Genomic DNA, 17,482 nt, shown 5'->3' on the forward strand with positions numbered 1-17,482 from the left:
TTATCGACTTTTGTGATTTTTTTCCTTTGCCTTCTACTTTTGCGCTTTACTTGAACACCTTCTGTTATAGGTAATTGTTTATCAACCTTAGGAACCTCTGTTATGACACTTGTCATTTCAACTCTTAGTTCTTTTTCATCATCATCATCATCATCATCATCATCATCATCATGATCATCTGCTTCAACTGATGGCTGCTCTTCAGGCAACAGGAGTTTCTCTTCTGGACTTTTTACTTCTTCAACCAGTTCTTCTGAGGTCTCAAGTTTGATTTTTTCTGCTGGTAAAATGAGGGACACATCTCTTTGCATGGACTCTAATTTTTCTGATGGTTTTTCAGATAGAGACTCCAATTGCAACTCACCCCTTTCAATCTCCTTTGAGGCTGAAATTGTTTGAGAAACTACATCTACAGTTTCTTCAACTGATCTGAGGATAGGCACTTGGAAACTTTGTGCTTGCATCTTGAAACTTAAATCTGTTCCTTCTTGTAAATTTTCATCTTCTACTTTTTGTTCTTTAACCTCTGATAGTGATATATCAACTTTGGCCTGAGTTCTTCCATCTCTATCTTCGAGAACTGCTTCAGGATTTGGAGAGTCTCTTATTTCATGGAATAATGGTGCAGTTTTGGTGATTTCCTCATGTGTAAGAACAACATTGGTTTGTGTAGTGATTTCACTGTGATCTTGTGTAGAAATCTCGGTTTTAACTTCTGTTCCACTCAGCAATGGAATTTGGATAGTGGGTAAGGACTTTTCATCATGTTCTTTGGCAATATTTTCTTCCTCTTCTGTCTTAGAGCTGTCTTTTTCAGACAATAATGTTTCTACTGACTTTTCCGTTTTGACAGAAATGTCTACTTGGCCAACATCTGTGGTGGTGACAGCTATTTCCTCCAGTTGGAGAGATGCTTTTATTTGAACATCTTCGGTGGTGGCAATTTTCACTTCCTCTTCGGCTACAGATGGTGATGTTTCTTCTGTCTCTTCTGTTTTGACAGAAATGTCCTCCCGGCTAATATCTGTAGATTGTGTGGTGGCAACTAATTCCTCCTGTTGGACTGATAATTTTATTTGATCATCTTTGATGGTGGAAATTTTCACTTTCTCCTCAGTCTTCGAGCTATCTTCAAAAGGTTGTGATGTTTCTATGGTCTCTTCTGTTTTCAAAGAAGTGTCCACTTGACCAACATCTATATCTGCTGTGGTGACAACTATTTCTTCCTTTTGAACAGATACCTTTATTTCAGCATCTGGAGATATTTCTTTGATTTGACTCTCTGTAGGTACACTCTTGGTCTGAAAGACTAATGAATCAGATTCTATTGATGAAATGACTGTATCGGTTTCTGAACTTGATAGAGTCCTTCTTGTTTTCTCCACTTTTGTGATCTTTTTCCTTTGCCTTCTACTTTTGCACTTTACTTGAACACCTTCTCTTATAGGTAATTGTTTATCAACCTTAGTAACCTCTCTTATGAAACTTGTCATTTCAAGCCTTAGTTCTTTTTCATCATCATCATCATCATCATCATCATTATCATCATCATCATGATCATCTGCTTCAACTGATGGCTGCTCTTCAGGCAGCAGGAGTTTTTCTTCTGGACTTTTTACTTCTTCAAGCAGCTTTTCTGAGGTCTCAAGTTTGATTTTTTCTGCTGGTAAAATAAGGGACACATCTCTTTGCATGGACTCTAATTTTTCTGATGGTTTTTCAGATAGAGACTCCAATTGCAACTCAGTGCTTTCAATCTCCTTTGAGGCTGAAATTGTTTGAGAAACTACATCTACAGTTTCTTCAACTGATCTGAGGATAGGCACTTGGAAACTTTGTGCTTGCATCTTGAAACTTACATCTGTTCCTCCTTGTAAATTTTCATCTTCTACTTTTTGTTCTTTAACCTCTGATAGTGATATATCAACTTTGGCCTGAGTTCTTCCATCTCTATCTTCGAGAACTGCTTCAGGATTTGGAGAGTCTCTTATTTCATGGAATAATGGTGCAGTTTTGGTGATTTCCTCATGTGTAAGAACAACATTGGTTTGTGTAGTGATTTCACTGTGATCTTGTGTAGAAATCTCGGTTTTAACTTCTGTTCCACTCAGCAATGGAATTGGGATAGTGGGTAAGGACTTTTCATCATGTTCTTTGGCAATATTTTCTTCCTCTTCTGTCTTAGAGCTGTCTTTTTCAGGCAATAATGTTTCTACTGACTTTTCCGTTTTGACAGAAATGTCTACTTGGCCAACATCTGTGGTGGTGACAGCTATTTCCTCCAGTTGGAGAGATGCTTTTATTTGAACATCTTCGGTGGTGGCAATTTTCACTTCCTCTTCGGCTACAGATGGTGATGTTTCTTCTGTCTCTTCTGTTTTGACAGAAATGTCCTCCCGGCTAATATCTGTAGGTTGTGTGGTAGCAACTAGTTCCTCCTGTTGGACTGATAATTTTATTTGATCATCTTTGATGGTGGAAATTTTCACTTTCTCCTCAGTCTTCGAGGTATCTTCAAAAGGTTGTGATGTTTCTATGGTCTCTTCTGTTTTCAAAGAAGTGTCCACTTGACCACCATCTATATCTGCTGTGGTGACAACTATTTCTTCCTTTTGAACAGACACCTTTATTTCAGCATCTGGAGATATTTCTTTGATTTGACTCTCTGTAGGTACACTCTTGGTCTGAAAGACTAATGAATCGGATTCTATTGATGAAATGACTGTATCGGTTTCTGAACTTGATAGAGTCCTTATTGTTTTCTCCACTTTTGTGATCTTTTTCCTTTGCCTTCTACTTTTGCACTTTACTTGAACACCTTCTGTTATAGGTAATTGTTTATCAACCTTAGTAACCTCTCTTATGACATTTGTCATTTCAAGCCTTAGTTCTTTTTCATCATCATCATCATCATCATCATCATCATCATCATCATCTACTTCAACTGATGGCTGCTCTTCAGGCAGCAGGAGTTTTTCTTCTGGACTTTTTACTTCTTCAAGCAGCTTTTCTGAAGTCTCAAGTTTGATTTTTTCTGCTGGTAAAATGAGGGACACATCTCTTTCCATGGACTCTAACTTTTCTGATGGTTTTTCCGATAGAGACTCCAATTGCAACTCAGTGCTTTCAATCTCCTTTGAGGCTGAAATTGTTTGAGAAACTACATCTACAGTTTCTTCAACTGATCTGAGGATAGGCACTTGGAAACTTTGTGCTTGCATCTTGAAACTTAAATCTGTTCCTTCTTGTAAATTTTCATCTTCTACTTTTTGTTCTTTAACCTCTGATAGTGATATATCAACTTTGGCCTGAGTTCTTCCATCTCTATCTTCGAGAACTGCTTCAGGAGTTGGAGAGTCTCTTATTTCATGGTATAATGGTGCAGTTTTGGTGATTTCCACATGTGTAAGAACAACATTGGTTTGTGTAGTGATTTCACTGTGATCTTGTGCAGAAATCACGGTTTTAACATCTGTTCCACTCAACAATGGAATTTGGAAAGTGGGTAAGGACTTTTCATCATGTTCTTTGGCAATATTTTCTTCCTCTTCTGTCTTAGAGCTGTCTTTTTCAGACAATAATGTTTCTACTGACTTTTCCGTTTTGACAGAAATGTCTACTTGGCCAACATCTGTGGTGGTGACAGCTATTTCCTCCAGTTGGAGAGATGCTTTTATTTGAACATCTTCGGTGGTGGCAATTTTAACTTCCTCTTCGGCTACAGATGGTGATGTTTCTTCTGTCTCTTCTGTTTTGACAGAATTGTCCTCCCGGCTAATATCTGTAGATTGTGTGGTGGCAACTAGTTCCTCTTGTTGGACTGATAATTTTATTTGATCATCTTTGATGGTGGAAATTTTCACTTTCTCCTCAGTCTTCAAGCTATCTTCAAAAGGTTGTGATGTTTCTATGGTCTCTTCTGTTTTCAAAGAAGTGTCTACTTGACCACCATCTATATCTGCTGTGGTGACAACTATTTCTTCCTTTTGAACAGACACCTTTATTTCAGCATCTGGAGATATTTCTTTGATTTGACTCTCTGTAGGTACACTCTTGGTCTGAAAGACTAATGAATCAGATTCTATTGATGAAATGACTGTATCGGTTTCTGAACTTGATAGAGTCCTTCTTGTTTTCTCCACTTTTGTGATCTTTTTACTTTGCCTTCTACTTTTGCACTTTACTTGAACACCTTCTGTTATAGGTAATTGTTTATCAACCTTAGTAACCTCTCTTATGACACTTGTCATTTCAAGCCTTAGTTCTTTTTCATCATCATCATCATCATCTACTTCAACTGATGGCTGCTCTTCAGGCAGCAGGAGTTTTTCTTCTGGACTTATTACTTCTTCAAGCAGCTTTTCTGAGGTCTCAAGTTTGATTTTTTCTGCTGGTAAAATGAGGGACACATCTCTTTCCATGGACTCTAACTTTTCTGATGGTTTTTCCGATAGAGACTCCAATTGCAACTCAGTGCTTTCAATCTCCTTTGAGGCTGAAATTGTTTGAGAAACTACATCTACATTTTCTTCAACTGATCTGAGGATAGGCACTTGGAAACTTTGTGCTTGCATCTTGAAACTTAAATCTGTTCCTTCTTGTAAATTTTCATCTTCTACTTTTTGTTCTTTAACCTGTGATAGTGATATATCAACTTTGGCCTGTGTTCTTCCATCTCTATCTTCGAGAACTGCTTCAGGAGTTGGAGAGTCTCTTATTTCATGGTATAATGGTGCAGTTTTGGTGATTTCCACATGTGTAAGAACAACATTGGTTTGTGTAGTGATTTCACTGTGATCTTGTTCAGAAATCACGGTTTTAACATCTGTTCCACTCAACAATGGAATTTGGAAAGTGGGTAAGGACTTTTCATCATGTTCTTTGGCAATGTTTTCTTCCTCTCCTGTCTTAGAGCTGTCTTTTTCAGACAATAATGTTTCTACTGACTTTTCCGTTTTGACAGAAATGTCTACTTGGCCAACATCTGTGGTGGTGACAGCTATTTCCTCCAGTTGGAGAGATGCTTTTATTTGAACATCTTCGGTGGTGGCAATTTTCACTTCCTCTTCGGCTACAGATGGTGATGTTTCTTCTGTCTCTTCTGTTTTGACAGAAATGTCCTCCTGGCTAATATCTGTAGATTGTGTGGTGGCAACTAATTCCTCCTGTTGGACTGATAATTTTATTTGATCATCTTTGATGGTGGAAATTTTCACTTTCTCCTCAGTCTTCGAGCTATCTTCAAAAGGTTGTGATGTTTCTATGGTCTCTTCTGTTTTCAAAGAAGTGTCCACTTGACCAACATCTATATCTGCTGTGGTAACAACTATTTCTTCCTTTTGAACAGATACCTTTATTTCAGCATCTGGAGATATTTCTTTGATTTGACTCTCTGTAGGTACACTCTTGGTCTGAAAGACTAATGAATCAGATTCTATTGATGAAATGACTGTATCGGTTTCTGAACTTGATAGAGTCCTTCTTGTTTTCTCCACTTTTGTGATCTTTTTCCTTTGCCTTCTACTTTTGCACTTTACTTGAACACCTTCTCTTATAGGTAATTGTTTATCAACCTTAGTAACCTCTCTTATGACACTTTTCATTTCAAGCCTTAGTTCTTTTTCATCATCATCATCATCATCATCATCATCATCATCATCATCTACTTCAACTGATGGCTGCTCTTCAGGCAGCAGGAGTTTTTCTTCTGGACTTTTTACTTCTTCAAGCAGCTTTTCTGAGGTCTCAAGTTTGATTTTTTCTGCTGGTAAAATGAGGGACACTTCTCTTTCCATGGACTCTAACTTTTCTGATGGTTTTTCCGATAGAGACTCCAATTGCAACTCAGTGCTTTCAATCTCCTTTGAGGCTGAAATTGTTTGAGAAACTACATCTACATTTTCTTCAACTGATCTGAGGATAGGCACTTGGAAACTTTGTGCTTGCATCTTGAAACTTAAATCTGTTCCTTCTTGTAAATTTCCATCTTCTACTTTTTGTTCTTTAACCTCTGATAGTGATATATCAACTTTGGCCTGTGTTCTTCCATCTCTATCTTCGAGAACTGCTTCAGGAGTTGGAGAGTCTCTTATTTCATGGTATAATGGTGCAGTATTGGTGATTTCCACATGTGTAAGAACAACATTGGTTTGTGTAGTGATTTCACTGTGATCTTGTGCAGAAATCACGGTTTTAACATCTGTTCCACTCAACAATGGAATTTGGAAAGTGGGTAAGGACTTTTCATCATGTTCATCATGTTCTGCAATGTTTTCCTCTCCTATCTTAGAGCTGTCTTTTTCAGACAATAATGTTTCTACTGACTTTTCCGTTTTGACAGAAATGTCTACTTGGCCAACATCTGTGGTGGTGACAGCTATTTCCTCCTGTTGGAGAGATGCTTTTATTTGAACATCTTCGGTGGTGGCAACTTTCACTTCCTCTTCGGCTACAGATGGCGATATTTCTTCTGTCTCTTCTGGCTTCATAGAAATGTCCTCCCGGCTAATATCTGTAGATTGTGTAGTGGCAACTATTTCCTCCTGTTGGACAGATAATTTTATTTGATCATCTTCGATGGTGGAAATTTTCACCTTCTCCTTAGTCTTCGAGCTATCTTCAAAAGGTTGTGATGTTTCTATGGTCTCTTCCGTTTTCAAAGAAGTGTCCACTTGACCACCATCTATATCTGCTGTGGTGACAATTATTTCCTCCTGTTGGACAGATAATTTTATTTGATCATCTTCGATGGTGGAAATTTTCACCTTCTCCTTAGTCTTCGAGCTATCTTCAAAAGGTTGTGATGTTTCTATGGTCTCTTCCGTTTTCAAAGAAGTGTCCACTTGACCACCATCTATATCTGCTGTGGTGACAATTATTTCATCCTTTTGAACATATACCTTTATTTCAGAATCTGGAGATATTTCTTTGATTTGACTCTCTGCAGGTACACTCTTGGTCTGAAAGACTAATGAATCAGATTCTATTGATGAAATTACTGTATCGGTTTCTGAACTTGATAGAGTCCTTTTTGTTTTATCGACTTTTGTGATTTTTTTCCTTTGCCTTCTACTTTTGCGCTTTACTTGAACACCTTCTGTTATAGGTAATTGTTTATCAACCTTAGGAACCTCTGTTATGACACTTGTCATTTCAACTCTTAGTTCTTTTTCATCATCATCATCATCATCATCATCATCATCATCATCATCATCATCATGATCATCTGCTTCAACTGATGGCTGCTCTTCAGGCAACAGGAGTTTCTCTTCTGGACTTTTTACTTCTTCAACCAGTTCTTCTGAGGTCTCAAGTTTGATTTTTTCTGCTGGTAAAATGAGGGACACATCTCTTTGCATGGACTCTAATTTTTCTGATGGTTTTTCAGATAGAGACTCCAATTGCAACTCACCCCTTTCAATCTCCTTTGAGGCTGAAATTGTTTGAGAAACTACATCTACATTTTCTTCAACTGATCTGAGGATAGGCACTTGGAAACTTTGTGCTTGCATCTTGAAACTTAAATCTGTTCCTTGTAAATTTTCATCTTCTACTTTTTGTTCTTTAACCTCTGATAGTGATATATCAACTTTGGCCTGAGTTCTTCCATCTCTATCTTCGAGAACTGCTTCAGGATTTGGAGAGTCTCTTATTTCATGGAATAATGGTGCAGTTTTGGTGATTTCCTCATGTGTAAGAACAACATTGGTTTGTGTAGTGATTTCACTGTGATCTTGTGTAGAAATCTCGGTTTTAACTTCTGTTCCACTCAGCAATGGAATTTGGATAGTGGGTAAGGACTTTTCATCATGTTCTTTGGCAATATTTTCTTCCTCTTCTGTCTTAGAGCTGTCTTTTTCAGACAATAATGTTTCTACTGACTTTTCCGTTTTGACAGAAATGTCTACTTGGCCAACATCTGTGGTGGTGACAGCTATTTCCTCCAGTTGGAGAGATGCTTTTATTTGAACATCTTCGGTGGTGGCAATTTTCACTTCCTCTTCGGCTACAGATGGTGATGTTTCTTCTGTCTCTTCTGTTTTGACAGAAATGTCCTCCCGGCTAATATCTGTAGATTGTGTGGTGGCAACTAGTTCCTCCTGTTGGACTGATAATTTTATTTGATCATCTTTGATGGTGGAAATTTTCACTTTCTCCTCAGTCTTCAAGCTATCTTCAAAAGGTTGTGATGTTTCTATGGTCTCTTCTGTTTTCAAAGAAGTGTCTACTTGACCACCATCTATATCTGCTGTGGTGACAACTATTTCTTCCTTTTGAACAGATACCTTTATTTCAGCATCTGGAGATATTTCTTTGATTTGACTCTCTGTAGGTACACTCTTGGTCTGAAAGACTAATGAATCAGATTCTATTGATGAAATGACTGTATCGGTTTCTGAACTTGATAGAGTCCTTCTTGTTTTCTCCACTTTTGTGATCTTTTTCTTTTGCCTTCTACTTTTGCACTTTACTTGAACACCTTCTGTTATAGGTAATTGTTTATCAACCTTAGTAACCTCTCTTATGACACTTGTCATTTCAAGCCTTAGTTCTTTTTCATCATCATCATCATCATCATCATCATCATCATCTACTTCAACTGATGGCTGCTCTTCAGGCAGCAGGAGTTTTTCTTCTGGACTTTTTACTTCTTCAAGCAGCTTTTCTGAGGTCTCAAGTTTGATTTTTTCTGCTGGTAAAATGAGGGACACATCTCTTTCCATGGACTCTAACTTTTCTGATGGTTTTTCCGATAGAGACACCAATTGCAACTCAGTGCTTTCAATCTCCTTTGAGGCTGAAATTGTTTGAGAAACTACATCTACAGTTTCTTCAACTAATCTGAGGATAGGCACTTGGAAACTTTGTGCTTGCATCTTGAAACTTACATCTGTTCCTTCTTGTAAATTTTCATCTTCTACTTTTTGTTCTTTAACCTCTGATAGTGATATATCAACTTTGGCCTGAGTTCTTCCATCTCTATCTTCGAGAACTGCTTCAGGATTTGGAGAGTCTCTTATTTCATGGAATAATGGTGCAGTTTTGGTGATTTCCTCATGTGTAAGAACAACATTGGTTTGTGTAGTGATTTCACTGTGATCTTGTGTAGAAATCTCGGTTTTAACTTCTGTTCCACTCAGCAATGGAATTTGGATAGTGGGTAAGGACTTTTCATCATGTTCTTTGGCAATATTTTCTTCCTCTTCTGTCTTAGAGCTGTCTTTTTCAGACAATAATGTTTCTACTGACTTTTCCGTTTTGACAGAAATGTCTACTTGGCCAACATCTGTGGTGGTGACAGCTATTTCCTCCAGTTGGAGAGATGCTTTTATTTGAACATCTTCGGTGGTGGCAATTTTCACTTCCTCTTCAGCTACAGATGGTGATGTTTCTTCTGTCTCTTCTGTTTTGACAGAAATGTCCTCCCGGCTAATATCTGTAGGTTGTGTGGTGGCAACTAGTTCCTCCTGTTGGACTGATAATTTTATTTGATCATCTTTGATGGTGGAAATTTTCACTTTCTCCTCAGTCTTCGAGGTATCTTCAAAAGGTTGTGATGTTTCTATGGTCTCTTCTGTTTTCAAAGAAGTGTCCACTTGACCACCATCTATATCTGCTGTGGTGACAACTATTTCTTCCTTTTGAACAGACACCTTTATTTCAGCATCTGGAGATATTTCTTTGATTTGACTCTCTGTAGGTACACTCTTGGTCTGAAAGACTAATGAATCAGATTCTATTGATGAAATGACTGTATCGGTTTCTGAACTTGATAGAGTCCTTCTTGTTTTCTCCACTTTTGTGATCTTTTTCCTTTGCCTTCTACTTTTGCACTTTACTTGAACACCTTCTCTTATAGGTAATTGTTTATCAACCTTAGTAACCTCTCTTATGACACTTGTCATTTCAAGCCTTAGTTCTTTTTCATCATCATCATCATCATCATCTACTTCAACTGATGGCTGCTCTTCAGGCAGCAGGAGTTTTTCTTCTGGACTTTTTACTTCTTCAAGCAGCTTTTCTGAAGTCTCAAGTTTGATTTTTTCTGCTGGTAAAATGAGGGACACATCTCTTTCCATGGACTCTAACTTTTCTGATGGTTTTTCCGATAGAGACTCCAATTGCAACTCAGTGCTTTCAATCTCCTTTGAGGCTGAAATTGTTTGAGAAACTACATCTACAGTTTCTTCAACTGATCTGAGGATAGGCACTTGGAAACTTTGTGCTTGCATCTTGAAACTTAAATCTGTTCCTTCTTGTAAATTTTCATCTTCTACTTTTTGTTCTTTAACCTCTGATAGTGATATATCAACTTTGGCCTGAGTTCTTCCATCTCTATCTTCGAGAACTGCTTCAGGAGTTGGAGAGTCTCTTATTTCATGGTATAATGGTGCAGTTTTGGTGATTTCCACATGTGTAAGAACAACATTGGTTTGTGTAGTGATTTCACTGTGATCTTGTGCAGAAATCACGGTTTTAACATCTGTTCCACTCAACAATGGAATTTGGAAAGTGGGTAAGGACTTTTCATCATGTTCTTTGGCAATATTTTCTTCCTCTTCTGTCTTAGAGCTGTCTTTTTCAGACAATAATGTTTCTACTGACTTTTCCGTTTTGACAGAAATGTCTACTTGGCCAACATCTGTGGTGGTGACAGCTATTTCCTCCAGTTGGAGAGATGCTTTTATTTGAACATCTTCGGTGGTGGCAATTTTAACTTCCTCTTCGGCTACAGATGGTGATGTTTCTTCTGTCTCTTCTGTTTTGACAGAATTGTCCTCCCGGCTAATATCTGTAGATTGTGTGGTGGCAACTAGTTCCTCCTGTTGGACTGATAATTTTATTTGATCATCTTTGATGGTGGAAATTTTCACTTTCTCCTCAGTCTTCAAGCTATCTTCAAAAGGTTGTGATGTTTCTATGGTCTCTTCTGTTTTCAAAGAAGTGTCTACTTGTCCACCATCTATATCTGCTGTGGTGACAACTATTTCTTCCTTTTGAACAGATACCTTTATTTCAGCATCTGGAGATATTTCTTTGATTTGACTCTCTGTAGGTACACTCTTGGTCTGAAATACTAATGAATCAGATTCTATTGATGAAATTACTGTATCGGTTTCTGAACTTGATAGAGTCCTTCTTGTTTTCTCCACTTTTGTGATCTTTTTCCTTTGCCTTCTACTTTTGCACTTTACTTGAACACCTTCTGTTATAGGTAATTGTTTATCAACCTTAGGAACCTCTGTTATGACACTTGTCATTTCAACTCTTAGTTCTTTTTCATCATCATCATCATCATCATCATCATCATCATCATGATCATCTGCTTCAACTGATGGCTGCTCTTCAGGCAACAGGAGTTTCTCTTCTGGACTTTTTACTTCTTCAAGCAGCTTTTCTGAGGTCTCAAGTTTGATTTTTTCTGCTGGTAAAATGAGGGACACATCTCTTTCCATGGACTCTAACTTTTCTGATGGTTTTTCCGATAGAGACTCCAATTGCAACTCAGTGCTTTCAATCTCCTTTGAGGCTGAAATTGTTTGAGAAACTACATCTACATTTTCTTCAACTGATCTGAGGATAGGCACTTGGAAACTTTGTGCTTGCATCTTGAAACTTAAATCTGTTCCTTCTTGTAAATTTTCATCTTCTACTTTTTGTTCTTTAACCTGTGATAGTGATATATCAACTTTGGCCTGTGTTCTTCCATCTCTATCTTCGAGAACTGCTTCAGGAGTTGGAGAGTCTCTTATTTCATGGTATAATGGTGAAGTTTTGGTGATTTCCACATGTGTAAGAACAACATTGGTTTGTGTAGTGATTTCACTGTGATCTTGTGCAGAAATCATGGTTTTAACATCTGTTCCACTCAACAATGGAATTTGGAAAGTGGGTAAGGACTTTTCATCATGTTCTTTGGCAATGTTTTCTTCCTCCCCTGTCTTAGAGCTGTCTTTTTCAGACAATAATGTTTCTACTGACTTTTCCGTTTTGACAGAAATGTCTACTTGGCCAACATCTGTGGTGGTGACAGCTATTTCCTCCTGTTGGAGAGATGCTTTTATTTGAACATCTTCGGTGGTGGCAATTTTCACTTCCTCTTCGGCTACAGATGGCGATATTTCTTCTGTCTCTTCTGGCTTCATAGAAATGTCCTCCTGGCTAATATCTGTAGATTGTGTGGTGGCAACTATTTCCTCCTGTTGGACAGATAATTTTATTTGATCATCTTCGATGGTGGAAATTTTCACTTTCTCCTCAGTCTTCGAGCTATCTTCAAAAGGTTGTGATGTTTCTATGGTCTCTTCTATTTTCAAACAAGTGTCCAGTTGACCACCATCTATATCTGCTGTGGTGACAATTATTTCATCCTTTTGAACATATACCTTTATTTCAGAATCTGGAGATATTTCTTTGATTTGACTCGCTGCAGGTACACTCTTGGTCTGAAAGACTAATGAATCAGATTCTATTGATGAAATTACTGTATCGGTTTCTGAACTTGATAGAGTCCTTTTTGTTTTATCGACTTTTGTGATTTTTTTCCTTTGTCTTCTACTTTTGCGCTTTACTTGAACACCTTCTGTTATAGGTAATTGTTTATCAACCTTAGTAACCTCTCTTATGACACTTGTCATTTCAACTCTTAGTTCTTTTTCATCATCAACATCATCAACATCATCATCATCATGATCATCATCTGCTTCAACTGATGGCTGCTCTTCAGGCAACAGGAGTTTCTCTTCTGGACTTTTTACTTCTTCAACCAGTTCTTCTGAGGTCTCAAGTTTGATTTTTTCTGCTGGTAAAATGAGGGACACATCTCTTTGCATGAACTCTAACTTTTCTGATGGCTTTTCAGATAGAGACTCCAATTGCAACTCACCCCTTTCAATCTCCTTTGAGGCTGAAATTGTTTGAGAAACTACATCTACAGTTTCTTCAACTGATCTGAGGATAGGCACTTGGAAACTTTGTGCTTGCATCTTGAAACTTAAATCTGTTCCTTCTTGTAAATTTCCATCTTCTACTTTTTGTTCTTTAACCCCTGATAGTGATATATCAACTTTGTCCTGTGTTCTTCCATCTCTATCTTCGAGAACTGCTTCAGGAGTTGGAGAGTCTCTTATTTCATGGTATAATGGTGCAGTTTTGGTGATTTCCACATGTGTAAGAACAACATTGGTTTGTGTAGTGATTTCACTGTGATCTTGTGCAGAAATCACAGTTTTAACATCTGTTCCACTCAACAATGGAATTTGGAAAGTGGGTAAGGACTTTTCATCATGTTCTTTGGCAATGTTTTCTTCCTCTCCTGTCTTAGAGCTGTCTTTTTCAGACAATAATGTTTCTACTGACTTTTCCGATTTGACAGAAATGTCTACTTGGCCAACATCTGTGGTGGTGACAGCTATTTCCTCCTGTTGGAGAGATGCTTTTATTTGAACATCTTCGGTGGTGGCAATTTTCACTTCCTCTTTGGCTACAGATGGCGATATTTCTTCTGTTTCTTCTGTCTTGATAGAAATGTCCTCCTGGCTAATATCTTTAGATTGTGTGGTGGCAACTAGTTCCTCCTGTTGGACAGATAATTTTATTTGATCATCTTCGATGGTGGAAGTTTTCACTTTCTCCTCAGTCTTCGAGCTATCTTCAAAAGGTTGTGATGTTTCTATGCTCTCTTCTGTTTTCAAAGAAGTATCCACTTGACCACCATCTATATCTGCTGTGGTGACAACTATTTCTTCCATTTGAACAGATACCTTTATTTCAGCATCTGGAGATATTTCTTTGATTTGACTCTCTGTAGTTAAACTCTTGGTCTGAAAGACTAATGAATCAGGTTCTATTGATGAAATTAATGTATCGGTCTCTGAACTTGATAGACTCCTTCTTGTTTTCTCCACTTTTGTGATCTTTTTCCTTTGCCTTCTACTTTTGCGCTTTACTTGAACACCTTCTGTTATAGGTAATTGTTTATCAACCTTAGTAACCTCTGTTATGACACTTGTCATTTCAACTCTTAATTCTTTTTCATCATCATCGTCATCATCATCATCATCATCATCTACTTCAACTGATGGCTGCTCTACAGGCAGCAGGAGTTTCTCTTCTGGACTTTTTACTTCTTCAACCAGCTGTTGTGAGGTGTCAAGTTTGTTTTTTTCTGCTGGTAAAATGAGGGACACATCTCTTTGCATGGACTCTAACTTTTCTGATGGTTTTTCCAATAGAGACTCCAATTGCAACTCGCCCCTTTCAATCTCCTTTGAGGCTGAAATTGTTTGAGAAACAACATCTACAGTTTCTTCAACTGATCTGAGGATAGGCTCATGGAGACTTTGTACTTGCATCTTGAAACTTAAGTCTGTTCCTTCTTGTAAATTTTCATCTTCTACTTTTTGTTCTTTAACCTCTGATAGTGATATATCAACTTTGGCCTGTGTTCTTCCATCTCTATCTTCGAGAACTGCTTCAGGAGTTGGAGAGTCTCTTATTTCATGGTATAATGGTGAAGTTTTGGTGATTTCCACATGTGTAAGAACAACATTGGTTTGTGTAGTGATTTCACTGCGATCTTGTGTAGAAGTCTTGGTTTTAACTTCTGTTCCACTCAACAATGGAATTTGGAAAGTGGGTAAGGACTTTTCATCATGTTCTTTGGCAATGTTTTCTTCCTCTTCTGTCTTAAAGCTGTCTTTTTGAGAAAATAATGTTTCTACTAACTTTTCCGTTTTGACAGAAATGTCTACTTGGCCAACATCTGTGGTGGTGACAGCTATTTCCTCCTGTTGGAGAGATGCTTTTATTTGAACATCTTCGGTGGTGGCAATTTTCACTTCCTCTTCAGCTACAGATGGCGATGTTTCTTCTGTCTCTTCTGTTTTGACAGAAATGTCCTCCCGGCTAATATCTGTAGATTGTTTGGTGGCAACTATTTCCTCCTGTTGGACAGATAATTTTAGTTGATTATCTTCGATGGTGGAAATTTTCACTTTCTCCTCAGTCTTCGAGCTATCTTCTAAAGGTTGTGATGTTTCCATGGTCTCCTCTGTTTTCAAAGAAGTGTCCACTTGACCACCATCTATATCTGCTGTGGTGACAACTATTTCTTCCTTTTGAACAGATACCGTTATTTCAGCATCTGGGGATATTTCTTTGGTTTGACTCTCTGTAGGTACACTCTTGGTCTGAACAACTAATGAATCAGATTCTATTGATGAAATTACTGTGTCGGTTTCTGAACTTGATAGAGTCCTTTTTGTTTTCTCCACTTTAGTGATCTTTTTCCTTTGCCTTCTACTTTTGCGCTTTCCTTGAATATCTTCTGTTATAGGTAATTGTTTATCAACCTTAGTAACCTCTGTTAGGACACTTGTCATTTCAACCCTTAGTTCTTTTTCATCATCATCATCATCATCATCATCATCATCATCATCTTCAACTGATGGCTGCTCTTCAGGCAGCAGGACTTTCTCTTCTGGACATTTTACTTCTTCATCCAGCTCTTCTGAGGTCCCATTGGTTTGTGTAGTGATTATACTGCAATCTTGTGTAGAAGTCTCGGTTTTAACTTCTGTTCCACTCAACAGTGGAATTTTGAAATTGGGTAAGGACGTTTCACCATTTTGTTTGACAATTTTTTTTTCTTCTTCTGTCATAGAGCTGTGTTTTTCAGACAGTGATGTTTCTAATGTCTCTTCTGTCTTGACAGAAAAATCTAAGTTGCAAAAATCTGTGGTGTTGACAACTACTTCCTTCTGTTGGACAAATACTTTTATTTCAGCATCTTTGGAGGTAATTTTAACTTCTTTTTCAGTCTGATATCTGTCTTCTACAGACAATGATGTTTGTACTGTCTTTTCTGTTTTGACAGGAATGTTCACCTGTCCAATGTCTATACCTTGTGTGGTGACAATTATTTCATCCGGTTGCACAGTTACTTTTATTTCAGCATCTTTTGTTGTGACTATGTTCACTTCCTCTTCAATTTTGGAGGAGTCTGCTACAAATATCGATGTTTTGTCTGCCTTTTCTGTTTTCACAAAAATGTCCACTTGGCCAACATTTGTATCTTGTGTGGTGCCTGCTTTTTCCTCCTGTTGGACAGATGCTTTTATTTCAGTACATTCTGTGGTAGCAATTTTCCCATCTTCTTCAGCCTTAGAGAAGTTTCCTACAGACATCAATGTTTCTTTTGTCTCTTCTGTTTTAAAAGAAATGTCCGCTTTGCCTATATCTGTATAATGTGTGGTGACAATTATTTCCTCTTGCTGGATTGTTATCTTTTGTTCAGCATCCTCTGCTGTGGTCATTTTCACTTCCTCTTTAGTCTTAGAGGCATCTGCTACAATCTCTTCTGTTTTGATAGAAAGGTCCATTTCGCCAACATGTGTATCTTGTGTGGTAATAAGTATTTTTTCCTGTTGGACAGATACCTTTATTTCATCTTCTTCTGTTCTATCAATTTCTACTTCCCTTTCAGTCTTAGATAAGTCTGATGCAGACCGTGATGTTTCTACTGTCTCTTTTGTTTTCACTGAAATGTCTGCTTGGCTTATTTCTCTGTATTGTGTGGTAACAAGTCTATCCTCCTGTAGCACAGATATGTTTATTTCAGCATCTTCTGTGGTGTCAATTTTCACTTCATCTTCTGTTTTAGAGCTATCTTCTGCAGACAGTAATGTGTCTACCGTCTCTACTATTTTTACAGAAATGTCCACTTTGTCAACCTCTCTGTGTTGTTTGGTGGCAGTACTTTGTTCCTGACTGTCAGATAGCAGTTTTACAGCATCTTCTATTGGCGCACTTTTCATTTCCTCTTCAGTTTTAGAGCCATCTTCTACAGACCGTGATGTTTCCACTATTTCTTCGGTTTTCTGTTTGTCAACCACTGTATGTGGTGTGGTGACAACTATTTCTTCCTGACTGACATATAGTGTTATTACAGTATCCTCTGTTGTGGAAATTTTCACTTCCTCTTCAGTTTTAGAGCCATCGTCTACAGGCAGTGATGTTTCAACTGTCTGCAATGTTTTCACAGAAATGTCCACTTTGTCAACTTCTCTATGATGTGTTGTAGCAGCAATTTGTTCCTGACTGACAGATGCCTTTATTTCAGCATATTCTTCTTCAGTTTTAGAGCTATCTGCTACAGATGGTGATGCTTCCACTGTCTCTTCTGTATTTACAGAAATGTCCACCTGGTCAACCTCTGTGTCTTTTGTGGTGACAACTATTTGATCCTGACCGAGAGATAGCATTATTACAGTATCCTCTGTTGTGGCAATTTTCACTTCTTCAGTTTTAGAGCTATCTTCTACAGACAGTGATTTTTCTACTATCTCATCTGCGCTAACTGAAATGTCCACCTGACCAACCTCTGTGTCTTCTCTGGTGACAGATTTTTGTTCCTGGGTGTCGGATAGCATTAGTACAGCTTCCTCTGTAGTTGCAATTTTCACTTCCTCTTCTGTCTTAG

The 17,482-nt window shown here is 37.9% G+C and overlaps 1 protein-coding gene across 1 annotated transcript in view; it reads right to left on the minus strand.

Annotated features, from left to right (window-relative positions):
• AHNAK2 (AHNAK nucleoprotein 2) overlaps positions 1–17,482 on the minus strand; it is a 111,059-nt gene that overhangs the window by 13,420 nt on the left and 80,157 nt on the right. The window contains exon 7 of the mRNA XM_073570506.1: positions 1–17,482. This exon is cut by the window's left edge and continues 13,420 nt beyond it; it is cut by the window's right edge and continues 11,395 nt beyond it. Within this exon, the coding sequence (XP_073426607.1) occupies positions 1–17,482 (17,482 nt within the window).

The sequence above is a fragment of the Dendrobates tinctorius genome, unplaced genomic scaffold, assembly GCF_039654945.1.
Source record: "Dendrobates tinctorius isolate UK_male_01 unplaced genomic scaffold, ASM3965494v1 ptg000006l, whole genome shotgun sequence".
Classification (NCBI taxonomy): domain Eukaryota; kingdom Metazoa; phylum Chordata; class Amphibia; order Anura; family Dendrobatidae; genus Dendrobates; species Dendrobates tinctorius.